Genomic DNA, 26,995 nt, shown 5'->3' with positions numbered 1-26,995 from the left:
TCCATTCCCACTCTATTCACATGTTTGTCAAGATGCCCCTTAAATGGCGCTATCATACATCTAATGTACTTCTATGCATAGTAAATGCTCAGTGTCCTGGTGCTCCCTAACTTATATAACCTATATAACTCTCCTCCTGAACTATGTCAGAGGAGCATAGGGATAGGAAGAGAATATTCAGCCCCTCGAACCTACCCTGTCAGTCAGTGAGGCCGTGGTTTATTCGTATCACAACTCCATCCACTTGCGTTGGCTCCACATCATTCTTTTATCCTCGGCTAAAACAAAAATCATCGATCTTGGGCTTAAATCTTTGAATTGAGCTGGCACGTACTGCCTATTGTCGAGTTGAGCCCCACCATCCCACCACCCTTTACAGGAAGAAGTATCTCTTCTGTGCTGAAAGGCCTGGCACGCATTTCAATGTTGCACCCTCTTGTCCCGGATTCTACCATCAATGGGAAAAGTGTCCCTCTATGTACCCTATCGCTTCCCTTCAAAATCCTAAAGCCTCCATAAAATCGCTCCTTCACCCTCTGTATTCCAGGGAATGCAAGCCTAGATTATATAATTTCTCATCGCAAACTAATCTCTGGAGCCCTGGTGAATCTGCTCTGCATTTCGTCCAGGGGAAATATATCCTCTGTAAGCTATGGAGTCGAGACTGAACACAGTACTCTGGATGTGATCTAAACATTGTTTTGCATATTTAAACTAGAAGGTAGTCAAATGGTCCTCCTGTGAACCTTTCTTGTGTCACTTGCCAAATGAGGGGGGCACCGAATACTGTGACGATATGCATAAAGCAATTCTGTACATCATATTATACATGACCTCCGACCACCAGGTGGCAGTGTAAACCCACCACGTGACCCTGTGTCTGGGGAGTTGGGAGAAAACCAGAGCGCCCGGAGGAAACCCACAGAGACGTGGGGAGACTTTGCAGACTCGTGTTGGTGGATAGACGTATTTTGCAGTAGCTCTATAATAGTTAGTGTTAATAGTTTGTTACTTATTTATCCTAGTTATCTTTTACCACGCAATTGTTTCAGAATAAATTATTTAAACTAGATGTTCTGTAGTGCATCATCCATATCGGCCAGCCTCCAGAACATGACAAATACCACTTGAGACTGGATGAAACCTTTGTTTCAGAAACAAAGCAGTATTTCTTGTTTTGCATCTAATTGTCTCGGCAACATGTCCAATCGGCATTTGCTTGTCCTTTGTGGCACTGGCCATCAATGATTTATGCATTATACCCGCGGAGACAGACATACAAATTAGGCCCCCCCTCGATCGGTGCCCGCCCGAGGATCTGACCGCGCGGATCTTAACCCCGGCCGCCTATAAGCCCCCTCCCCCCCCCACCGTGTCCTATCCCCCTGCCTCACACTAGAGCGGCCATGGACTGAGTCCGCAGCCGCCACGCCAGCATCCCGATCGGCAATACCAGGTTAGTTCCACGCCGTCGGGAACTGGGCTGGTCGGGAGCGGAGGATCGCTGGGCTGGCATCTGTCAATGGGCCCCCTGCCGCGCGGCGTACTCCGCGATCACGCTGAATCTCGGGTCCTGGAGTAGCGGCGGACCGGTGCCGGGCCCGATTTCGGCGTGAAATTGGATTCTCCAGATCAGAATGTCCAATTCGCCTAACAGCACGGCCTTCGGGACTGTGGGAGGAAACCGGAGCACCCGGAGGAAACCCACGGGGACAACGTGCAGACTCCACACAGACAGTGACCCAAGCCGGGAATCGAACCCGGGTCCCTGGTGCTGTGAAGCAACAGTGCTAACCACTGTGCTACCGTCACTTGTTTATAACCAAATCGAGACCTGACCCAGCTTTAGGAAATGCAGTCATATCGACTCAGAAAGTTTATTCAGTGAGCAGCTGACTTACACGATCTCAACAAGGATGGGAGAATAGGATGCGTTATTCTGGGCTTCAGAACGCTGAAGTAACAAGGGGAAGGTTGTGCCGGGTTTCTGCTCCGATCCCGGCTCTATTGAATGTCAGTGAGGCCTGTGAATAGTGTTTAAGCAGCCTGCCGCCATTCGCTGTTGAAGCTTTCACCTGAATATTAACTCCATGCGTGAGGTAATACATGGTGAACTCTTGCTCAGCAAGGTTAATCGTACGTTTCAACCTGATGGACTGAGTGCAGTTTTGGTCCCCTTCCCTTTGAAAGGATACTATTGCCGTACAGGGAGTGCAACGAGGGATCATATTTGTTCCGGGGGATGGCGGGACTGTCCTAGGAAGAGAGATTGGGGGAACTAGGGTTTGAACGAATGAGAAGTGACCTGATTGAAATTTACAAAATACTTAAAGCGATAGACGGGATAGGTGCAGGTAAGATGTTTCCCCTGCTTGGAGAGACGAGCGATACAATTTCAACATAAGGCGGAAGCCACTCAGGACCGAGGTGAGAAATGTCTTTACTCAGGAGGTTGTGAATCTTTGGAACTCTCTGTACCCCTGTGGAGCCTCAGCCATTGAGTATGGTTAAAATGGAGACAGAGATTTCTAAATGCCAATGCCGTAAAGGGATATGAGGATAGTGAGGGAGAAAGGCACTGAAGTGGATGATCAGCCATGATCATATTGAATGGCGGAGCAGGCTCGATGGGCTGAATGGCCTGTTTAATAAGGACATGGGGGGGGGTCCACACTGAGTAAAAATAAGAAACAAGTTTTATTTTATTTTATTTGCAAACAATTCTATATACACTTCCTGGTAGACCCCTACCACCGGTGGTACCAGCTTGGTTGGTGCCTTGCTGGGCAACCTTATATGCACCAGGCACTTGAGATACCCCACCCTTAACGGGGGAGCTCGTACTCCGCAAGCAGCAAGGGAAAGACGAGCATTCCCACCCCATAGGTCCCCTGCGAGGTATTACAGCCGGCTCCTACGTCCCTAAGCTCTTTCCTATGTTTGTGTTTATTTGATGGCGCACACCTTCGTAGCAGCGAAGTGGATGCAGCAACACCACATGGCCTGCAGTGGTTCGAGCAGGTGGCAAGACCACCACCCTCGCACGAGCACTTAGGGATGGGCAGTAGACCCTGGTGCAGCCAGCGACGGCCACATCCCATCAACTTGTTAAACAAACACAGGCCAATCCCCAATCCAACTTCGAGCTGGTGGAAGTTGGACAGTTCACTTCGGAATCATTCGTGCAATTCCAGAAATCCACGGTTTCCAAATTTAAATCATTGAGCAAAACACTCAGTGAAGGTTTGGAGAGCTGGTTGCTGGGCATTTTAACTTTTCATGCATTATGTCCGGGGATAAAATCATTCTGCGCCTGAGAAACGCATCTCGCAGCAACGCCCCAAGGAAAACCTCATTTACTGGAGTTCTACTGCCTGAATTTAAAAATTCAATCTGAGGGAAAAGCGACTCCTGCGCACCTGCATTTAATTCGTGAATGTAGCGATTAAGAGGCAATTAGATAAAATTAAAATGCATCTGATTCAGTTCTTCCAAGCCGATTAAACCGTAATTGTTACATAGCAAGCTCCAGAAAGTGTAACGATGGTGCTGGCATAATGCATTTCCATTCTACTGTGAGATTTTGTTTTTAGTGTGCAAAGCCATCTGGGAAAGGCAGTTTTGTGCGCACCCTGCACATAGTGTCCGTTAGGAAACTGAATCAAACAAATAATGAAAAGGAGCCGGGTTCAATTGCGGCCTTGGGTGACTGTCTGTGCGGAGTCTGTACGTTCTCCCTGTGTCTGCGTGGGTTTCCTCCGGGTGCTCCGGTTTCCTCCCAAAGATGTGCAGGTTAGGTGAATTGGCCTTGCTAAATTGCTCCTTAGTGTCTAAAGATGTGCAGGTTAGGTGGGATAGGGCAGGGGAGTGACCCAAGCTTCGGTGCTCTTCCAGAGGGTTGGTGCAGACTCGATGGGTTGAATAGCCTCCTGCAGTGTAGGAATTCTGTGGAAAACAACTGAGCTACCACAGCTGTTTGGGGTAGAAAGTTCCAAAGATTCATTACCCTCTGAGTGATTACCTTCCTCCTCACCGCAGTCCCGCATGGCTTACCCCTTATTCTGAGACAGCGTCCCCTGCTTCTAGAGCAATAGGGAACATCCTTTGTGCATCTCCCTTGTCTTAGCCCTTAATAATTTTGTATGTTTCAAGGAGGTCACCTCCCGTTCTCCTGAACCTAACGTATAGAGTCCCAGTCACCTCAATCCTGGTTGTACTTGCTTTGTTTTCTAATTCAGTCATGGGATGTGGGCGTTGCTGACCATCCCCTTAATTGCCCTTGAACGGAGTGGCATGCTTGGCCATTTCAGATGGCGTTTTAAGATTCAACCACATTGCTGTGGGTCTGGAGTCACATTAGGGCAGACCGGGTAACAACGGCAGATTTCCCTTCCTAAAGGACGGGTATGTAGGTGTATGTGTCTGTCTGTCTATCTGTGTGTGCCTGTGTATCTGTTTGTCTGTGTGTGTCTGTCTGTCTGTGTGCATGTGTCTGTATATGTGTAGGTGGGTGTCTGTGTGTGTCTGTCTGTATGTGTGCATGTGTCTGTATATGTGTAGGTGGGTGTGTGTGGTGTTTGTGTGTGTGTGTCTGTGTATGTGTGCGTGTCCATCTGTCTGTATGTGTGCATGCGTCTGTGTGTGCGTGGGTGTGTGTCTGTCTGTAAGTGGTGTTTGTGTCTGTGTGTGCGTGGGTTGGTGTCAGTGTGTGTGTGTGTGTGGGTACTGCTTCTTCCACTGAATTGTGGGGAGTGTCTGAATAAATATGCTCCTCTATTTTCCTCTGTTTGAATTGGAGCAATCGGGAGATCACCTTAACAGAGAAAACTGTTTAAAAGGTAAAGAGCAACAAGAAACGCTTTGTGCCCTGTCAGAGAAGACATAAGAGATTCCATTGAACTTACAGCACAGAAACAGGCCATTTGCCCCAACTGATCTGTGCCAATGTTTAAGCTCCACATGAGCTTCCTCCCATTGTATTTACTTGATCTCACTCTATTGACATATCCTTCGTCTCCTCTTGCCTCTAGCCCAGAGCTACATTCTAACCATATTGACAAGGCAACAGTTTATTGGTCCGTGCGGACAAATAAATGAGGCGGACAATTTAGCTTTGCTCTTTTCATCTGTTAAACAGTATATTTCACTTGTTCAGGTACGGGTTGACTGTGTGGCTATTATATTTACCGTGCACATTAGCGTTAATTACAGATTGCATCAATGTAATTAAAGCAATCATTTTTGCTATTAGGTCTTGCAGTATGTCATTGCTTGCATTAAAAAAAAGCAATAAAGTTGCGATGTCGAACAGATATTGACTCAATGACGGTGATGGAATTGCCAGGGATGCTTTCAAGTCAGGTGCTGCATGATATGGGTAGTACACTGGTTAGCACTGTTGCTTCACAGCACCAGGGTCCCAGGTTCAATTCTGGCCTTGGGTCGCTGTCTGTGCGGAGTCTGCACATTCTCCTCGTGTCTGCGTGGGTTTCCTCCGGGTGCTCCGGCTTCCTCCCATAAGTCCTGAAAGTCTTGCTGTTAGGTGAATTGGACATTCTGAATTCTGCCTCTGTGTACCCGAACTGGCGCCGGAATGTGGCGACTAGGGGCTTTTCACAGTAACTTCATTGCAGTGTTAATGTAAGCTTACATGTGACACTAATAAAGATTATTATTATGTGGAGAGATGGTGCTGCCAAAATCTTGCTCTGACTATCGAGGCAGTAGAGGTTGTGGGGCCGGAAGATGCTCTCCAAGTAGGTTTGGTGAGTTGCTGGGCCAGATGCCGCTGACAGGTTGCGCTGGTGGTGGTTTGGGTGTTGCGGGGTGTGTGTGTGTGTGTGGAGTGGTTTGGGCGTTGCGGGGTGTGTGTGTGTGTGTGTGTGTGTGGAGTGGTTTGGGCGTTGCAGGGTGTGGGGTGTGTGTGTGTGTGGAGTGGTTTGGGCGTTGCGGGGTGTGTGTGTGTGTGTGTGGAGTGGTTTGGGCGTTGTGGGGTGTGTGTGTGTGTGTGGAGTGGTTTGGGCGTTGTGGGGTGTGTGTGTGTGTGTGGAGTGGTTTGGGCGTTGTGGGGTGTGTGTGTGTGTGTGTGGAGTGGTTTGGGCGTTGTGGGGTGTGTGTGTGTGTGTGGAGTGGTTTGGGCGTTGTGGGGTGTGTGTGTGTGTGTGGAGTGGTTTGGGCGTTGTGGGGTGTGTGTGTGTGTGTGTGTGTGTGTGGAGTGGTTTGGGCGTTGCGGGGTGTGGGGGGTGTGTGTGTGTGGAGTGGTTTGGGCGTTGCGGGGTGTGTGTGTGTGTGGAGTGGTTTGGGCATTGCGGGGTGTGGGGGGTGTGTGTGTGTGGAGTGGTTTGGGCGTTGCGGGATGTGGGGTGTGTGTGTGTGTGGAGTGGTTTGGGCGTTGCGGGGTGTGGGGTGTGTGTGTGTGTGGAGTGGTTTGGGCGTTGCAGGGTGTGGGGTGTGTGTGTGTGGAGTGGTTTGGGCGTTGCGGGGTGTGTGTGTGTGTGTGTGTGTGTGTGTGTGTGTGTGTGTGGAGTGGTTTGGGCGTTGTGGGGTGTGTGTGTGTGTGTGTGGAGTGGTTTGGGCGTTGTGGGGTGTGTGTGTGTGTGTGGAGTGGTTTGGGCGTTGTGGGGTGTGTGTGTGTGTGTGGAGTGGTTTGGGCGTTGTGGGGTGTGTGTGTGTGTGTGTGTGTGTGTGGAGTGGTTTGGGCGTTGCGGGGTGTGGGGGGTGTGTGTGTGTGGAGTGGTTTGGGCGTTGCGGGGTGTGTGTGTGTGTGGAGTGGTTTGGGCATTGCGGGGTGTGGGGGGTGTGTGTGTGTGGAGTGGTTTGGGCGTTGCGGGATGTGGGGTGTGTGTGTGTGTGTGTGTGGAGTGGTTTGGGCGTTGCGGGGTGTGGGGGGTGTGTGTGTGTGGAGTGGTTTGGGCGTTGCGGGGTGTGGGGTGTGTGTGTGTGTGGAGTGGTTTGGGCGTTGCGGGGTGTGTGTGTGTGTGGAGTGGTTTGGGCGTTGCGGGGTGTGTGTGTGTGTGGAGTGGTTTGGGCGTTGTGGGGTGTGTGTGTGTGTGTGTGGAGTGGTTTGGGCGTTGTGGGGTGTGTGTGTGTGTGTGGAGTGGTTTGGGCGGTGTGGGGTGTGTGTGTGTGTGGAGTGGTTTGGGCATTGCGGGGTGTGGGGTGTGTGTGTGTGTGTGTGGAGTGGTTTGGGCGTTGCGGGGTGTGGGGTGTGTGTGTGTGTGGAGTGGTTTGGGCGGTGTGGGGTGTGTGTGTGTGTGGAGTGGTTTGGGCGTTGTGGGGTGTGGGGTGTGTGTGTGTGTGGAGTGGTTTGGGCGTTGCGGGGTGTGGGGTGTGTGTGTGTGTGGAGTGGTTTGGGCGTTGCGGGGTGTGTGTGTGTGTGTGGAGTGGTTTGGGCGTTGTGGGGTGTGTGTGTGTGTGTGTGGAGTTGTTTGGGCGTTGTGGGGTGTGTGTGGAGTGGTTTGGGCGTTGTGGGGTGTGTGTGTGTGTGTGGAGTGGTTTGGGCGTTGCGGGGTGTGTGTGTGTGTGGAGTGGTTTGGGCGTTGCGGGGTGTGGGGTGTGTGTGTGTGTGGAGTGGTTTGGGCATTGCGGGGTGTGGGGTGTGTGTGTGTGTGTGTGGAGTGGTTTGGGCGTTGCGGGGTGTGGGGTGTGTGTGTGTGTGGAGTGGTTTGGGCGTTGCGGGGTGTGGGGTGTGTGTGTGGAGTGGTTTGGGCGTTGCGGGGTGTGGGGTGTGTGTGTGTGTGGAGTGGTTTGGGCGTTGCGGGGTGTGGGGTGTGTGTGTGTGTGGAGTGGTTTGGGCGTTGCGGGGTGTGGGGTGTGTGTGTGTGTGGAGTGGTTTGGGCATTGCGGGGTGTGTGTGTGTGTGTGTGGAGTGGTTTGGGCGGTGCGGGGTGTGTGTGTGTGTGGAGTGGTTTGGGCGTTGCGGGGTGTGGGGTGTGTGTCTGTGTGGAATTGGGCATTGCGGGGTGTGTGTGTGTGTGGAGTGGTTTGGGCGTTGCGGGGTGTGGGGTGTGTGTCTGTGTGGAATTGGGCCCTCTGGCAGGGGTGACAATCAAATGAGCTGCACGAGCCAGCTCAAACAAACATCTCGGGCGGGATTCTGCGTCTGGTGCAGCGCGCCCCTGGGATTCTCCGTCTCGCCAGCCGCCCAATGGGGTTTCCCATTGTGGGCAGCCCCACGCCGTCGGGAAATCCCCGTGCTTCCGGCGAAACGGAGAATCCCTACAGCGGAAAATCCAGCCCCTGGAGTATTGCTGCACCGCGCTCAGCCGACGAGGAGTGGATTGCTCTCTTGACAAGCTTTGCAGACAGTGGAGTGGCTCTCAGGGGCCAGGAGTTGAGTTACTTGTATCACTAATGGTCTGACTTGGTTCAGTTATAACATAGGATAGAACATTGAATCCCTTCAGGTAAAGGCGGAGGCCATTTGGCCCTTTGGGTCTGTGCCGGCCCTCTGAAAGGAAGAAAGTTCTGCTCCAGGTCACTAGCGACTCCCGGATATTGACAGTGGAGGGATGTGGCTGTCGCTAAGCGAAAATGGTTACTGAAAATGGTAATTTTAGGCACCTTGTATCATGGAGGTTGTCTGCCCCTTGTCAGTTCAATATTAGCTGGGTCCTGCTTTAGGCCGACAGGGCTGCTTCAGTATCACAGGAGCTGCGAATGGAGCTGAACACTGGAGTAATAAGCAAACAACTCCACTGCTGGACCAATGGATGACCATCGATAAAACAGCTGCAAATGGTTGAGCCCCGACCCTTTAGCTGGGTAACTCCTGCAACAGTTCAGATGGACTGGAATGGTTCTGCCTCCCAACAACCACCACCATCATCCTTTGGGTCAGATCTGATTCCAGTTTCTGGAGGGTTTTGCCTTTATATACACAGTTTTTCCCGATCTCCTTAGTGCCATACTTGGTCGAATGCTGCCTGAATGTGCAAGTTAGTCTTACCAATCTCTCCTCTGGCTCTTTGTGGCTATGCCTGGACCGAGGCTGTGACAATTTCTGCAGCCAGATGGAAGCGAAGTGAGCCGGTTACTGGAGTAAGGGTTGCTTGAGGGCATTATTACATCTTCCATCTGGTGAAGACTTCTTCTATCACTTTACTAATGATTGAATGTCGCTGCTAGTAATCAGATAATAATCTAAGAATAATTAGATTTGTCCTGCTTGATGCGGGTAAGACACATCTGGGCAATATTTTTGTCAGACTGGAATAGCTAGGGAAGGACTAGTTCCAGCGCCTTCAGACTTACGGCTGGGAAGTTACCGGGGTCATTGGTTTTGTTTCCACATGCATTTACCTGTTAATTGTGGGATGAAAAGTTTTGCCGGACTTTGCTAGCGGGGAGGTGGAGGAGGGTGATCCATTGGACCTTTGGCCAAAAATGTTTGCAGACACCCCGGTCTTGCCCCTCGCACTCATGTACTGAGCTCTGCCACTGTTGAGGGTGAGAATGCACCTGATGTGGCACTCTCTTCCAGGTCTGGTAGGGCTACAGAGCCTCAAGGGCCAGATCCTTAAGGCTGAAGCTTTATGCACGAGCGCTGCAGATGGGCACAGCCGTGCTATTTGGAAGCATTTCTTGTGCCTATTCCTTGATTATATTACATGCAGCTTGCTTGAAGTCGATTGTACCCAAAGTATAAAACGTCAGTAGGAATAGCGACCGAGTTATTTTCTGACGTCGCACCGCATTGTCGCGGAGAGCACCATTCCACGGGAGGCGGAACTTGCGGTTAAGTTGCGCCTTTGACAGCCCCGGGGCGTTGCAAAATATTGACCAGCCAATGAAGAAGCTTTGAATTATTGTCACTGTTGCAATGTAGGGAATTTTCCAGTTTGGTCCTGTCTAGGAATGAAGGACGACTGGCTTTGCACGGACACAAGAGAAAACAGTCAGGGAAATAACGTGACATACAGCCAGCGCCTGTGTGGGTTGGAGGGGCACCGCAGTCCTTACAATGAAATGAAAAGCTCCGTGGGATCAAAAAGAAATTCACATGGAATTACAAGAGCTTTCCGCGTGATGAAGTTATCAAAGGATCCAGGAGCCTTTGAGTCAAATTCTCTCTCAACAGAGTATCTGAACGTGGCTCTCTTTCATCAAGATAAAGGCTTAATATGGATTCTATTCAATTAAAATTTAAAGGAGAGTCTTCAGACGCAGTTTCAATAGGCAGATTGTGCCTGCTCTCTTGCAGGTGCAACATTGAGCCTCAGACTCGTACAAACTAAAACTGTTTTCTTTTCCTTTCCAGGTTTTGAGCTGACCTTAGTGTGTCATCGTCTGTTAAGTGATCAAATGACAGCGCTAATAACCACGTCTGGTCTTTTTATTTTCTGAGTTTTAATCATTTTATCCCAAGTTAGTCATCCGCAATTGTTCGTCTGGGTCAGAGGAATGGTCTGAATGATATCTATCAGACCATTTTCAGGTTTAGGTTTGTGCGTTCAGCTGAGAATGGAGAACAGAAACACTGCACTCAACACTAATGCACGAAAGGGAGAGAAGGAAGACAAAGCTCAGAGAAGAAGGAATGGAAGATTGGCGGTGGCCCTCTTCATTACATAGAAGCATACATAGAAAATAGAAGCAAGAGGAGGCCATTCGGCCCGTCGAGCCTGCTCAGCCATTCATTATGATCATGGCTGATCATCAGGTTTGGTACCCTGGTCCTGCCTTCCACCCCATACCCCTTGATCCCTTTAGCCCCAAGAGCTATATCTAATTCCTTCTTGAAATTACACAACATTAGGCAGCACGGTGCCACAGTGGTTAGCACTGCTGCCTCACGACACCGCCGTCCCAGGTTCGATCCTGGCCCCGGGTCACTGTCCGTGTAGACTTTGCACATTCTCCCCGTGTTTGCATGGGTTTCGCCCCCATAATCCAAAGATGTGAAGGGAAGGTTGATTGGCCACGCTAAATTGCCCCTTATTTGGAAAACAATTGGGTACTCTAAATTTTTTTTAAAAATTACACAATGTTTTGGCCTCAACTATTTTTTGTGGTATTGAATTCCATAGATTCACCACTCTCTGTCCTAAAACGTTTACCCCTCATCCTCAAACTATGATTGGGAGCTATTAATTGGGAGCTATTAATTGGGAGTTATGAATTGGGAGTTCATCAGGTGGAGAGAAGGAAAACAGTCGCCGTAGAAACTCGTCTCACAGAGACTGATATTTGGCCAGTTTGTTAGAGGCACAGTAAATGGGAACAAAACAGATGAAAGAAGACTATTGAGACAACCAGTCCCTGTTGGGCTTCCAGACCATGTGCGTCCTTCTACCCAGTTCCCTGAGAGAGAACAGTTTCTCTGCTTCCCGAACATAACTCAGTAGAACTCCATGATATGTATCTAGCTTTGCGAGCCCTGTTACTCAGTTTGCCTCCTGAATAGTTGAGGGGGCAGCGAGGTGATGTTGATCTTCGGCGCCAATGCAACCAGGGCAATAGTGAATCAACAACCTCTTTCACATCCTGTGGCTTCCAATTCTCAATCAACAAAGGCTAATTTTGTCCCATTATTCCGGTGGAAAACTTGACAGGTCGTTAATATGCTGATGGAACTGAATTTTTATGGTAAATCTACCTGGAAAACTGCTCCCATCTGCGAGTAATATGGGTGGAAGAAAGTATGTAAATGAAACTTGGCTTTTTTTTTCAATTAAGGGGCAATTTAGCGTGGCCAATCCACCTAACCTGCATATCTTTGGGTTGTGGCAGACACGGGGAGAATGTGCAAACTCCACACGGACAGTGACCTAGGGCCGGGATTCGAACCCGGGTCCTCAGCGCCGCAATGCCAGTGCTAACCACTGCACCACATGCCGCCCTGTAAATGAAACTTAAAGGAATGCAAACTGGTTGAAGGAACGTAACAGAGTAGGAGTGCAACATTTATAAAGCCTTTGCAAAGGCATTTTACTGCTCTGGAAGCTTTTGCCAAGAGCAATGGGAGAGGAGAGATTTATGAAGTGAGAAACAGACAGAAAGAGGTAAGAAAACCCATAATGTGGGCTTGACTCGTAAAGGACTGACTGTGCCAGCACGTTTGGTGCATGTTAGCAGCAGGTAATCTTGCAGCAGATGGCACCGCTCAACCTCTCACTCTGTGCCAAGTCAAAGCTAAGCACCAGCGTGGGCTCTCTACAAGAGGCTTCGTGAAAATAGCACCTCCCAAACCTGCTGCCTCTGCCTCTGAGAGGGACAAGGGCAGCAGGCGAATGGGACACCACCAGCTGCCAGTTCCCTCCGAGTCGCACACTATCCCAACTTGGAATGGCATTATCATTCCTTCATCCTCACTGGTTCAAAATCCTGGAACTGCTCCCTAACAGCACCGTGGGCGCACCTACACCTCAGAGAATGCATTGGATCAAGATGGCAACACACCATCACCTTCCCAAGGACAATGAGGGAGGGGCAATAAATACTGGCCTTGCCAGCGAAGACCCCATCTCCTGAATAAATCTTTTTAAAAAAATTATTACATAGCTCCTCGCATCGAACATTGTTTCCAGTTATGTGTAACAATGCCTGAAAATTGAATGTGGTTAATCAGGCTTTGTCAATGAGAATGTTTGCTCATTCTTACTGGATTCTTATCCCTCTCTCTCTGGTGCTGGGCTGGACTCTCTGATGCTCCAGCCACTTGTTTCTCGGCCACGCGTTTTGCTGGTGGCAGGGTTCTATCTTCCCGCTTCTTGTCAATGGGATTTCCCCACACCGTCGGGAAACCCTTGGGCGTAGTTGTCCTGCCAGCGGGAAAAGAGACTGGAGAATCCTGGCCAGTGTTTCTCATTCTGCCTGTCTGGTCTCTCTCGCTCTCTCTCTCTCTCGCTCTTTCTCCCTTTCTTTCTCCTTCTCTTCCCCCCTTTCTCTTCCTCTCCCACTTTCTCTCTCTCTCCCAACTCTATTCATAACTAAACATTTTCTAGATTCTTAATGACAGCAGCAGAAGCACAACTTTCACCCCTTATCAAAAAAGAAAAGCTCTAATTTAGATGATCTTCGCTCCTGCTCAACCTCAATCCCAATAGTATTATTCATGATTAGGCATCATGATTTGGAACATAGCATTAACACGTATATTCCTGTTTTCATTGCAGCAGATGGACTTAGCTGTATTTTGCTTAAGTATAAAAGTACTTCTTAAAACATTTGAACTCTTCAAGATAAGCTTCTGAAACCTCTGCAGGAATAGTATGTGCTGTCAAGGAACTGACTGTACATTTGGATGGCACCACAAGTAAATGATATTACAAGAAGTGGTATTCGGAAGAATACAGTGAGGATATGTCATAGAATCATCGTACAACACAGGAGGCCATTCAACCTGTGCTTTCTCTTTGAAAGCTATCCCATTCCCCTGCACGGCCCATGTGTGTAGGAGTTCCCCGAACATATTTCAATCTAATTTTCACATGAGTACCAAGAGTAAGGTTGTGTGTACACCTTCCTCGGCACAGTGAATCAACGGTCACATTTCCTTGTTTTCAGGAGTGCACTTCCCAGCAAAAGAATACATTTACCCAGGTGAAAAGATTATCCTTTCACATCAATCCATTCTAATGTTTACTTGCACAAGTAGCAGCGAAGAGAGTGAAATATTCCAGGAATAAGTATAACACAGAATGGGGAGGGTGCACTGTGGAATGGAACAGTTTTACAATTTTGGTACTCTGTGTTATCATCAAATGCTATTTACGGCAGAAGTCAGTGCCCACTATACTGATCCTCCACTGCTTCGACGATATGTTGTAACCTTAACTTCAGGCAAGTGTTGTCAAATGCCCTGAATATTTGCTGTGATGAATGTAGGAAATTGTTAGATACTTTATTTTATATTTTGTTGCAGTAATATTATTGAAAAAACAGGGTTCAAATGCATACAGGCGTATGTCTGCTGAAGCTGTAATTAAGGCACCATAAAGGTGAGGTAATCATTCATTTTAACCATTTATGTGCTTGCAGAGAGTTGGCTAATGGAACATTGTTTATGTTTGGGAGATTCCCTGGGGTGTCGATAATTTATGAGGGATTGTGCTTAGCTCTAGCTAAGCAGGTCATGGGACATCTTAGTGTGAGGAGATTGGAGAATGCCTTATGCTTGGGGTACAGATGATGTAATTAATGGGAGGAGCCAGGTCTGTCTGTAGTTTTTCAGTTTGCCATAGAATTTTAGTCTGACAAGACAAAAGGCTTTTCAGGTTGTTCCTGAAAGGGTCTCTCTCCAAAGGTCGGCACAGAGAAGCAACCCTGAATGTTAACTTTATTTATAAGTGGCATTTGAACTGTATTGGATTGCTTAATTGGGATAGACAGTGGCAGGTGTAGATAGTCAACGTTTTTTCCTTTTATTTAAGAAATGTTTTAACTGTTAGTTGTGCGGCTATTTCTTTGCTGCTGATGTGGTTAATTCTGTGTTTACATTAAAGTGTGTTTCAGCATAAAAGATAACTACTGGTCAGTCTTATCTCACTCCTGTAGTCATCCCTCACAGTCTTACAAACTGTAAATTGTTGGGGTTCTCATACAGTCCTAACACTGCTCCCGTCTCACATCTCAGTCATTCTAAGTGCAGTTGCCAATTAAAGTCATTTTCTCCAGTGAGGCGCACACTCACCGGGAGTTAAAGCGAGAAAGCCCAAATTATTTGAAACAAAATCCTTTCCAACTGGCATAGAGCTGAGGGGATGAAATTGGTCTTTAGAGTCTATGACCATGGAGTCTAGACTCCATGATATTAATAATAAATCATCAGCTCGCTGTGCACTCCATTTGACATTCAATGCAACACAAAGGGTGTAACAGGCAGCTGCCATTTTGTGTTTGCCGCCCATTTTACATTATTACCTATTTTCTGCTCCCTATCCATGACCACTTGCGCCCCCTCCCCGAAGACTTTATTTTCAGCACTTGAAGTTCCCAGTACGATCAGCCACTCTGCCACCCAGCCCTCAAAAATAAAAATGTACCTGCCCTCAGATCGTAAGAAAGAAGAGAGCAGGAGTGGACCTTTCAATCCGTTGAGCCCGCTCCAACATTCCATCATGTCATGGTTGATCTGACTGTAGCCTTAACTCCATTTTCCTGCCTGTCCCCCAAGAGCCTTGATTCCTTTATTCGTCAAAGATCTGTCCCAAGCTGAGGGTTGAACTAGTGCTCCTCAGTCGGAGGAAGTCCCGCCCCTCGGGGGCTGCCAGCCAATTTGACTGGCCGACAGTTCTAGCAGCCACAACAGGGCCAGGACTCAGTGGGCGTGGCCCAGACTGCAAGGAGGCTGATGACGATTGGGGATGGACGCCAGACCCAGGAAACCCCCGGGAATTTTGGAAGGGAGAAAGCAGACACACCAGGGAAGAGGGTGTGAAGGGCCTTGGGTTTGGCAGCTCGGAGGGGAGGCACAAAGGTAGGTGGGGTAACACCTTGGAGGTGTGGGTGCCCCAATGCACAGAAGGCATCCCACGAATGATGTATACCTTTCCTTCATGCCTTTTCACCAAATTTGCTAAAGATAACAGTCGTCCCACTCTTGCCTAACTGCCATTGCCCAGCATATTATAGCAGTGGAGGCAGAATGAGGAGCTTGTAGCGATAATTGGCCACTTAAGTCCCTCAATAAGCCTACGTGTAGGCAGGTTAGTGTGTTCTGTACCCAATCCCCATATTTTGGGGACCAGCTTGGGGAAATGTGGGAAGGCGATGGGCACCCAACATATCTTTAAAAAAAAATTTTTATTCAAATTTTCACAAAATATCAACAACAAAATACAAAAAGAAAAGAACAAAACCCTCCCCCCCCCCCCCCCCCCCCTGTATACACAAATAATAAATTAACAGCCATCATCAAGAAAAACGAACCAGCCCCCCCCTCCCCCAGGTTGCTGCTGCTGCTGACCATCTCCTAACGCTCTGCCAGGAAGTCTAGGAACGGTTGCCACCGCCTGGAGAACCCTTGCACCGATCCCCTTAAGGGAAATTTCACCCTCTCCAATTTAATAAACCCCGCCATATCGTTGATCCAGGATTCCACGCTTGGGGGCCTCGCATCCTTCCACTGAAGAAGAATCCTTCGCCGGGTTACCAGGGACGCAAAGGCCAGAATTCCGGCCTCTTTCGCCTCCTGCACTACTGGCTCCTCCGCCACCCCAAATATTGCGAGCCCCCAGCCTGGCTCAACCCTGGATCCTACCACCCTCGACACCGTCCTCGCTACGCCCTTCCAAAAGTCCTCCAGCGCTGGGCATGCCCAGAACATGTGGGTGTGATTTGCTGGGCCCCCTGAGCACCTAACACATCTGTCCTCACTCCCAAAGAACCGGCTCATCCTTGCCCCGGTCATGTGTGCCCTGTGCAGCACCTTAAATTGTATGACGCTGAGTCTCGCGCAAGAGGAGGAAGAATTCACCCTCCCCAGGGCATCCGCCCACGTCCCCTCGTCGATCTCCTCATCCAACCCCTCCTCCCACTTACCCTTTAGCTCCTCCACCGAGGCCTCCTCCTCCTCCTGCATCACCTGAAACGTTGCCGAGATCCTCCCCTCTCCAACCCACACCCCCGAAAGCAACCTGTCCTGGACCCTGCGTGGCGGCAACAGTGGGAACTCCACCACCTGCCGCCGAACAAACGCCCTTACCTGCATATATCTGAAGGTGTTCCCCGGGGGGGAGCCCGAACTTCTCCTCCAGCTCACCCAACACCCAACATATCTTACGCATCCCCTCCCTTCCCCGAACACATGCCCAGTGGGGTGCCGCAGAATACAGCCCCCTATATCTTGCGAATTAGCCAGTCCTCTATCCATACTAAAAATCATCCCCAGCAGCATGAGCTCTTTTGCAGTATTCTTTTATCCGGTACCTTATCCAATGCCTTTTGGAAATCCAAATACACTACATCTACTGTTACTCCTGTATCCTCCCTGCTTGTCAAATAATATTTCCCTTTCACAAAACCATGCTGACTTCGCCCACTGAATTATAATTTTCTAAATGTCCTGCCAGTTCCTCCTTAATAATAGATTCTAGCATTTTCTCAATGGAAGATTGGTCTATAGTTTCCTGCTTTCTGTCTCCGTCTGGCAGGGAGGAAGTGGTCGAGCAAGGGAACCGTGGTTTACTAAAGCAGTCAAAACACTTGTCAAGAGGAAGAAGGAGGCTTATGTAAAGATGAGACATGAAGGTTCAGTTAGGGCGCTCGAAAGTTACAAGTTAGCAAGGAAGGACCTAAAGAGAGAGCTAAGAAGAGCCAGGAGGGGACATGAGAAGTGTTTGGCAGGTAGGATCAAGGATAACCCTAAAGCTTTCTCTAGATACGTCAGGAATAAACAAATGACTAGGGTAAGAGTAGGGCCAGTCAAGGACAGTAGCGGGAAGTTGTGCTTGGAGTCCGAGGAGATAGGAGAGGTGCTAAATGAATATTTGTTGTCAGTTTTCACACAGGAAAAAGACCATGGGCGTCATTCTCCGACCCCCCGACGGGTTGGAGAATCGCCGGGGCCTGCCGTGAATCCCGCCCCCGCCGGTTGCCGAAGTCTCCGGCACCGGATATTCGGGGCGGGTGGCAATCGGGCCGCGGCGGTTGGCGGGCCCACCCGCTCGATTCTCCGGCCCGCATGTGCCGAAGTCCCGCCGATAAATTGCCTGTCCCACCGGCGTGGATTAAACCACCTTTTGAACGGCGGGACAAGGCGGCGTGGGCGGGCTCCGGGGTCCTGGGGGGGGGGGGGGCACTGGGCGATCTGGCCCCGGGGGGTGCCCCCACGGTGGCCTGGCCCGCGATCGGGGCCCACCGATCCGCGGGCGGGCCTGTGCCGTGGGGGCACCCTTTCCCTTCCGCCTCCGCCACGGTCTCCACCATGGCGGAGGCGGAAGAGACTCCCTCCACTGCGCATGCGTGGGAAACTGTCAGCGGCGCTGACGCTCCCGCGCATGCGCCGCCCCGGGATGTCATTTCCGCGCCAGCTGGCGGGGCACCAAAGGCCGTTTCCGCCAGCTGGCGGGGAGGAAATTCCTCCGGCGTCGGCCTAGCCCCTCAATGTTGGGGCTCGGCCCCCAAAGATGCCGAGCATTCTGCACCTTTGGGGTGGCGCGATGCCCGTTTTCGGCGCCAGTCGGTGGACATCGCGCCGTTTCGGGAGAATTTCACCCAATGTTGTCGAGGAGAATACTGAGATTCAGGCTACTAGGCTAGAAGGGCTGGTGGTTCATAAGGAGGAAGTGTTAGCAATTCTGGAAAGTGTGAAAATAGATAAGTTCCCTGGGCCGGATGGGATTTATCCTAGGATTCTCTGGGAAGCTAGGGAGGAAATTGCTGAGCCTTTGGCTTTGATCTTTAAGTCATCTTTGTCGACAGGAATAGTGCCAGAAGACTGGAGGATAGCAAATGTTGTTTACTTGTTCAAGAAGGGGAGTAGAGACAACCCCGGTAACTATAGACCAGTGAGCCTTACTTCTGTTGTGGGCAAAGTCTTGGAAAGATTTATAGGAGATAGGATGTATAATCATCTGGAAAGGAATAATTTGATTAGAGATAGTCAACACGGTTTTGTGAAGGGTAGGTCGTGCCTCACAAACCTTATTGAGTTCTTTGAGAAGGTGACCAAACAGGTGGATGAGGGTAAAGCAGTTGATGTGGTGTATTTGGATTTCAGTAAAGCGTTTGATAAGGTTCCCCATGGTAGGCTACTGCAGAAAATACGGAGGCATGGGATTCAGGGTGATTTAGCAGTTTGGATCAAAAATTGGCTAGCTGGAAGAAGACAAAGGGTGGCGGTTGATGGGAAATGTTCAGACTGGCGTCCAGTTACTAGTGGTGTACCACAAGGATCTGTTTTGGGGCCACTGCTGTTTGTCATTTTTATAAATGACCTGGAGGAGGGCGTAGAAGGATGGGTGAGTAAATTTGCAGATGACACTAAAGTTGGTGGAATTGTGGACAGTGCAGAAGGATGTTACAAGTTACAGAGGGACATAGATAAGCTGCAGAGCTGGGCTGAGAGGTGGCAAATGGAGTTTAATGCAGAAAAGTGTGAGGTGATTCATTTTGGAAGGAATAACAGGAAGACAGAGTACTGGGCTAATGGTAAGATTCTTGGCAGTGTGGATGAGCAGAGAGATCTCGGTGTCCATGTACATAGATCCCTGAAAGTTGACACCCAGGTTGAGAGGGTTGTTAAGAAGGCATACGGTGTGTTAGCTTTTATTGGTAGAGGGATTGAGTTTCGGAGCCATGAGGTCATGTTGCAGCTGTACAAAACTCTGGTGCGTGCAATTCTGGTCGCTGCATTATAGGAAGGATGTGGAAGCATTGGAAAGGGTGCAGAGGAGATTTACCAGAATGTTGCCTGGTATGGAGGGAAGATCTTATGAGGAAAGGCTGAGGGACTTGAGGCTGTTTTTGTTAGAGAGAAGAAGGTTAAGAGGTGACCTAATTGAGGCATACAAGGTGATCAGAGGATTGGATAGGGTGGACAGTGAGAGCCTTTTTCCTCGGATGGTGATGTCTAGCACGAGGGGACATACCTTTAAATTGAGGGGAGATAGATATAAGACAGATGTCAGAGGTAGGTTCTTTACTCAGAGAGTAGTAAGGGTGTGGAATGCCCTGCCTGCAACAGTAGAGGACTCGCCAACACTAAGGGCATTCAAATGGTCATTGGATAGACATATGGACGATAAGGGAATAGTGTAGATGGGCTTTAGAGTGGTTTCACAGGTTGGCGCAACATCGAGGGCCGAGGGCCTGTACTGCATTGTAATGTTCTATGTTCTATGTCCTCCCTTGAACACAAGTGTTACATTTGTAGTTTCCCAATCCGCTGGATCTTCCCAAAATCTAGTGAATTTTGGAAAATTCCGACCAATGTGTCTGAAGCCACTTCTTTTAACAGCTGTGGATGCAGACCATCATGTCCAGGGGACTTGTCAGCCTTTAGTCCCATTTACCGTCCTGGTCCTGTTTCTGTAAAGATGGTGATGTTTTAAGTTCCTCACTCCTTTGAGCCACATGATTTTCTGCTATTCTTAGGATGTTTTCTGTGTCTTCTACTGCAGACAGATATATAATATTGGTTCAAAGCCTCTTCCATTTCCATTTCCAATTATTAATTCCCTAGTCTCAGGACCCATGGGACTAAATCTCACTTTAGCAACTCTTATCCTTTTTTTTTGTCGAAGCTTTTCCATAGAATCCTTACGGTGCAGAAGGAGGCGATTCAGCCCCTCGAGGCTGAGCCGTCCCTCTAAAGGAGCAACCCACCTAGGCCGACTGCCTGGCCTACCCCCTTAACCCCAGTTAACCTGCTCATCTGTGGACACTTGAGGGGCAATTTATCAAGGCCAATCCACCTAACCTGCACATCTTTGCACTGTGAGAGGAAACCGGAGCACCCGGAGGAAACCCACGCAGACACGGGGAGAACATGCAGACTCCGCACAGACAGTCACCCGAGGCCGGGAATCGAACCTGGGACCCTGGCGCTGTGAGGCAGCAGTGCTAACCACAGTGCCGCCCTTACTATCTGTTTTTATGTTTCTCAATAGTTTTCTCTCACACTCCAATTTGCCCCTCTTTATCATTGCTTTCCGGTCCAGCCTTTGCCGGTTCCTAAGATTTCCCCAGTCCTCCGGCTCGGCACTAATCTACACAGCAAATTTTCCTTTCACTTTGATTTCTCTCGTTAGCCACGGACGGCAGCGCAACCTCCTCTATCAGTCTTCCTTCCTCGATACTCCTTCGTCGGGATTTATGAAATGTTTCCTTAAATGGCAGCCACCGCTCCTCCACATCTTACTGTCCAAAGCACTTTCCCGTTCCACGCTGTCCGCACGACTCACCGTGTACCTCACGGGAAGAAATGTTGTTTTTCATGTCAGAGGCGGAGTGAGGTACCTCGGCTGTAACACAGTCAGAAGCCCTGGTAACAGAAACAAAAAAAAGCAGCTCTTGTCCCAGTGTTATTACTCTGCGTGATACAAATCAGTGCGATGTGGGAGCTATTTCCTTCTATGAGAATTCACCAAGCCACCTGTTGTGTTAAAGAATGATGATGTCGCTGAACATTCTGCCAGGTTATGTGTGAGTTTAAAATTTGCTCTTTCAATATGAACCAAGCTGTTTATATATTTTTTTTTTGTTTTTTCCTCTCTCTGCAGTTCATCAGAATTATGTAGGTACAGACACGGAGAGGAATCCTTTTTTCCTTTCAGTTGTCCTTTCCGACCAAAACAATCAACGTGTCCCGCAGTACCGTGCTATTCTCTGGAAAAAAACAGTAAGTGGAGATTGCCCCACCTTCGTTACTCGGGCTCATTCGCAATTTTGCCGTTGTATTCATTTTTGCAATAGCCACTTGTGGAGGAAGGCAGTGATTACTCCTTCTGCATTTCCAATTCATTCAATTGGAATCCCCTTTTCAAAGCAATGCTGTTTGAAAATTACACCCAACAATCCCTGCCTGGCTTGGCCAGGAGAATTTCACAAAGATAACGTTTGGCACAACCTCAAATATGATTTTTTCTTTTAAAACAGAGGTGTGCAAAGAATGATCTTGTTGAGCAAAAACACAGCACGTAATAACTGAGTATTAGAGTGTAGTAGGGCGAGAGTGTCTGGGCGGGATTCTCCGGCCGCGCTCGCCCGGCGATTGGAAATTCCCACCGGAGGTCAATGGACTGTCCGTGTCCTGCCTGTGGTGGTCCCGGCCGAAGAATCCAGCCCTCTGTCTCTGCTCACTCGCAGGCTCAGGGTGTTCACTCAGTCACCCGCAGCCACTGTGAGAGAGCATGATGGTGTGTGAGGGAGAATTCTAATACTGGGAGTGAGCCACATTCTGTCCCTCCGAACACACTCACCCCCCCCCCCCCACTCCCCACCCCCCCCACTGCCCCCCCCCCACTCCCCCCCCCCCTGACATTTCTCTCACCCCTCCACACTCTATCTCACTCTCTCACACCCTCTATCTCACCCTCACTCTCATCCACTCACACTCTCTCACCCGCCCCCCCCACTCTCTCATCCCCCACACTCTCTCACCCCCCCACACACACTCTCTCACCGCCCCCCCACACTCTCTCACCACCCCCACACACTCTCTCATCCCCCCCCACTCCCTCACCCCCCCCCCACACTCTCTCATCCCCCACACTCCCTCACCCCCCACACTCTCTCACCCCCCCCACACACACTCTCTCACCGCCCCCACACACTCTCTCATCCCCCCCACTCCCTCACCCCCCCCCACACTCCCCACCCCCCCACTGCCCCCCCCCCCCACTCCCCCCCCCCTGACATTTCTCTCACCCCTGCACACTCTATCTCACTCTCTCACACCCTCTATCTCACCCTCACTCTCATCCACTCACACTCTCTCACCCGTCCCCCCCCACTCTCTCATCCCCCACACTCTCTCACCCCCCCACACACACTCTCTCACCGCCCCCACACACTCTCTCACCGCCCCCACACACTCTCTCACCGCCCCCACACACTCTCTCACACCCCCACACTCTCTCACCACCCCCACACACTCTCTCATCCCCCCCACTCCCTCACCCCCCCCACACTCTCTCATCCCCCACACTCCCTCACCCCCCACACTCTCTCACCCCCCCCACACACACTCTCTCACCCCCCACACTCTCTCACCCCCCCCACACACACTCTCTCACCGCCCCCACACACTCTCTCACCCCCCCACACTCTCTCACCCCCCCACACACACTCTCTCACCCGCCCCCCCCACTCTCTCATCCCCCACACTCTCTCACCCCCCCACACACACTCTCTCACCGCCCCCACACACTCTCTCACCCCCCCACACTCTCTCACCCCCCCCCCACACACACTCTCTCACCCGCCCCCCCCACTCTCTCATCCCCCACACTCTCTCACCCCCCCCACACTCTCTCACCCTCCACACACACTCTCTCACCCCCCACACTCTCTCACCCCCCCACACACACTCTCTCACCGTCCCCACACACTCTCTCATCCCACCCACTCCCTCACCCCCCCACACTCTCTCATCCCCCACACTCTCTCATCCCCCACACTCCCTCACCCCCCCACACTCTCTCACCCCCCCACACTCTCCCATCCCCCACACTCCCTCACCACCCCCATACTCTCTCACCCCCCCACACTCTCTCACCCCCCCACACTCTCTCATCCCCCACACTCCCTCACCCCCCCACACTCTCTCACCCCCACACTCCCTCACCCCCCACACTCTCTCACCCCTCACTCTCCCATCCCCCACACTCCCTCACCACCCCCACACTCTCTCACCCCCCACACTCTCTCACCCCCCACACTCTCTCTCCCTCCACACTCTCTCTCCCCCCACACTCTCTCACCCCCCCACACTCTCACCCCCCACACTCTCTCACACCCCCACACTTTCTCACCCCCCCACACTCTCTCACCCCCCACACTCTCTCACCCCCCACACTCTCTCACCCCCCACACTCTCTCACCCCCCACACTCTCTCACCCCCCACACTCTCTCACCCCCCACACTCTCTCACCCCCCCACACTCTCTCACCCCCCACATTCTCTCACCCCCCCACATTCTCACCCCTCACACTTTCTCACCCCCCACACTCTCTCACCCCCCACACTCCCTCACCCCCCACATTCTCTCACCCCCCACACTCTCTCATCCCCCACACTCTCTCACCCCCCACACTCTCTCACCCCCACACTCTCTCACCCCCCACACTCTCTCACCCCCCACACTCTCTCACCCCCCCCACACTCTCTCACCCCCCACACTCTCTCACCCCCCACACTCTCTCACCCCCACACACTCCCACCCCCCACATTCTCTCACCCCCCACACTCTCTCACCCCCCCACACTCTCTCACCCCCCACACTCTCTCACCCCCCACACTCTCTCACCCCCACACTCTCTCACCCCCACACTCTCTCACCCCCCACACTCTCTCACCCCCACACTCTCTCACCCCCCACACTCTCTCACCCCCCCACACTCCCTCACCCCCCACACTCTCTCACCCCCACACTCTCTCACCCCCCACACTCTCTCACCCCCCACACTCTCTCACCCCCCACACTCTCTCACCCCCCACACTCTCTCATCCCCCACACTCTCTCACCCCCCACACTCTCTCACCCCCCACATTCTCTCACCCCCCCCCACACTCTCATCCCCCACACTCTCTCATCCCCCTCACACTCTCTCACCCCCTCACACCCCCCCCACACTCTCTCACCCCCCACGCTCTCTCACCCCCCCCACACTCTCACCCCCCCACACTCTCTCACCCCCCCACACTCTCTCATCCCCCACACTCTCTCATCCCCCACACTCTCTCATCCCCCACACTCTCTCACCCCCACCACACTCTCTCACCCCCCACACTCTCTCACACACCCCCACACTCTCTCACCCCCCACACTATCTCTCCCCCACTCACATTCTCTCACCCCCTCAGGCTCTCTTCTTCACACTCTCTCTCTCTCACCCTCCACACACACACTCTCTCTCTCTCTCTCTCTCTCTCTCTCTCTTCCCCTCACGCTCTCTCTCCCCTCGCACATTCTCTCAGCCCTCAAATTCTCTCCTCACACACTCTCTCTCTCTATACCCCCTAACACTCTCTCTTTCTCACCCCATTATGCTCGCTCTCTTATATATATATATATATATATTCCCTCACATTCTCTCACTCCTCCACACACTCTCTCTCTCTCTCTCTCTTTCTCTCTCTCCAACATGCTCTCTCTCCTCCCACACACTCTCCCCCTCACACAGTCTCCAGCCACTCATTCACTCCGATGCCAGTAGGCCTGTTTCCAAATGCCCGGGCCCCACTCTGGATGCCCTCGTCCTGCTCCATGACACCTCTACTCCCCGGGCCTTGTTCCCCTCCCTGGCTCCATTCTTTGGCCCTAGAATCACTGCCATTGGTGTTCTGTGCTCAACCAATCACAGATTGTTTCTCTCCTGTATTTGCTGCCGGTAGGCTCACTAATGAGCAGCAAATAGGTGAATCAAATGCCCTGTGATCGGAGAACGAGCTTCATACAGATTCCTCCGTTCAAACATAATTGTCTGACTCGCAGAGAGGGGCTTCGAGGGCCGCAGTCTGCCATTGGGACACACATTGGGACAAGCCTGATCTGGAAAGCCAACTCCATTCCAGTCACGCTGCATTGTCACCTGAAACCTTTTTCAGGCCTTGTTCATCAGCATCACTGTTGAGACCAAGGAGACCAACTTCCTCAACATGGCATTTAAAGGAGCGATCAGAAACTTGATAAAAACATTTTAAAAAGAAAGGGGGGAAATAAATGATAAACTAACCAAATTTAGGAAGAATTGTATTTCAAATGAGAAAAGGCGAAGGCGTTATTAAGAACATGGGGCAACATGGTGGCACAGTGGTTAGCACTGCTGCCTCACAGTGCTAGGAATCTCTCTCCGTTAGATCTCGCGAGGCGTAACGAGCCAGGTAAATGTCACGGGAGGCCTCTTGCACAATTTACAGGCCGCCTAGTTGGTGCAGTGCACCCGTTAGATCACAACCACCGTATCTCCCGGGGGCGGTTTAGCTCAGTTGGCTGGCCAGCTGGTTCGTGATGCGGAGCGAGGCCAACAGCGAGGGTTCAAACCCCCGTACCGGCTGAGGTTATTCGGGAAGGTCCCGCCTTCTCAACCTTGCCCCTCGTCTGAGATGTGGTGACCCTCAGGTTAAGCCACCACCACTCAGCTCTCCCACACAGAGGGGAAAGGCAGGCTGTGGTCATCTGGGCCTGTGGCGACTTTGCCGTCCTACTTTTAACCCATAATATGATGTCAGCTTCTTCAGAGATTGCACCACATTTCAGTGGCTCAGTTTGTCAATTTAAGGCTAGTTTTACAGTTTCCGGTCTTGAGTTCAAAAAGAATTCCCATGTTTCTTTCACAGTTAAGTGACCTGTGGAATACAAAATCATTTCATTAATTATTTGATTGCGAGAGACACTGGCAGCAGCTGCACACGGGAATCGATATAATTTGAGCTGTTTATATGTATTTTTTCAAAGCTAGATCCAGAAGAAGAAAACCTCTCTTTGATTTGCGGCGGCAGTTTCACAGAGCTTCCCAGAGTTTGATGTAAAACCAGGTTCAGCGAGGGTTCAAGTTACAACCTGCTCCCACAGCGGCCGCCACTTCTGTTCTAAGTGATGTGTTTTGACACTGTGGTTACGAACAGCTGTTTCCCAGTGCATGGTTCCTAGAGTCAGCCAGACCTAGTTCTACACCCTCAATATCTTTCCTCAGCTTGTGCAGTAGCAGCTCTCTGCTGCATCCCTCCTCATTGTGACAATAAATTCAATGGCAGCTTTATTAAATCCTGGCTTCTTCTCCTGTGCACAATCTCGTGTAATGTCTCGAATGCTAACACAGAAGCTGTTGCTTTAAGTGATGGTTATTTGCATAGAATTTAGCCAGTTAGCCAATATTCCATAAATGTGTTTGCTACTTTTTTTTTTAAGGTGGATAGTGAGTCCTCTGCTCTTTAATAAAAGGAGCACTCTGCTCCATTATTGCTCCCAAAGGCGATTAAGGCCGATGCAGCCAAGGCTGGTAGATGGTTAAAGTGCAGATCAGCTGTAATGTAATTGAAGGGCAGTACAGGCTCGAGGCCTACTCCAGTCCTTCTTTCGCACAGCCTCACAGATTGCTGCTCCATATTCAGTTGACAGCACAGATGCTCGGTTAAGCATGAAGAAAGCAGTAGAGAAAAGAAGGAAGGCGATGCCAAAGGCCGGAGATGGCAAGTTATGGATTCACCACTCATTTTCTCTCAACGGGAGCTCCCAGACAATGTGGAAGGGATGAGTAGCTTTCATGTCCTTCCCCTTCAGCTACCGTGCCCTCAAAGGGTCTTGGTGACTGTGGACTTCTTCAAATATGCCGACTAACCGAAAGATCAGGACCTGGGAGTTACGCCAGCGTTGTCCTCCTGTCCGGC

General features: G+C 50.7%; 1 protein-coding gene across 6 annotated transcripts in view; it reads left to right on the top strand.

Moving 5' to 3' along the window:
* garnl3 (GTPase activating Rap/RanGAP domain like 3) overlaps positions 1–26,995 on the top strand; it is a 617,196-nt gene that overhangs the window by 357,018 nt on the left and 233,183 nt on the right. For all 6 annotated transcript variants that reach the window (XM_072488531.1, XM_072488532.1, XM_072488530.1 and 3 more), the window contains exon 5: positions 21,165–21,283. In XM_072488531.1, coding sequence (XP_072344632.1) covers positions 21,165–21,283 — 119 coding nt within the window. The remainder of the gene's footprint in view (positions 1–21,164; positions 21,284–26,995) is intronic.

Source organism: Scyliorhinus torazame, chromosome 22, assembly GCF_047496885.1.
Source record: "Scyliorhinus torazame isolate Kashiwa2021f chromosome 22, sScyTor2.1, whole genome shotgun sequence".
Lineage (NCBI taxonomy): Eukaryota > Metazoa > Chordata > Chondrichthyes > Carcharhiniformes > Scyliorhinidae > Scyliorhinus > Scyliorhinus torazame.
The sequence above is the reverse complement of the archived record's forward strand: the minus strand, read 5'-3'. Positions and strand labels throughout refer to the sequence as shown.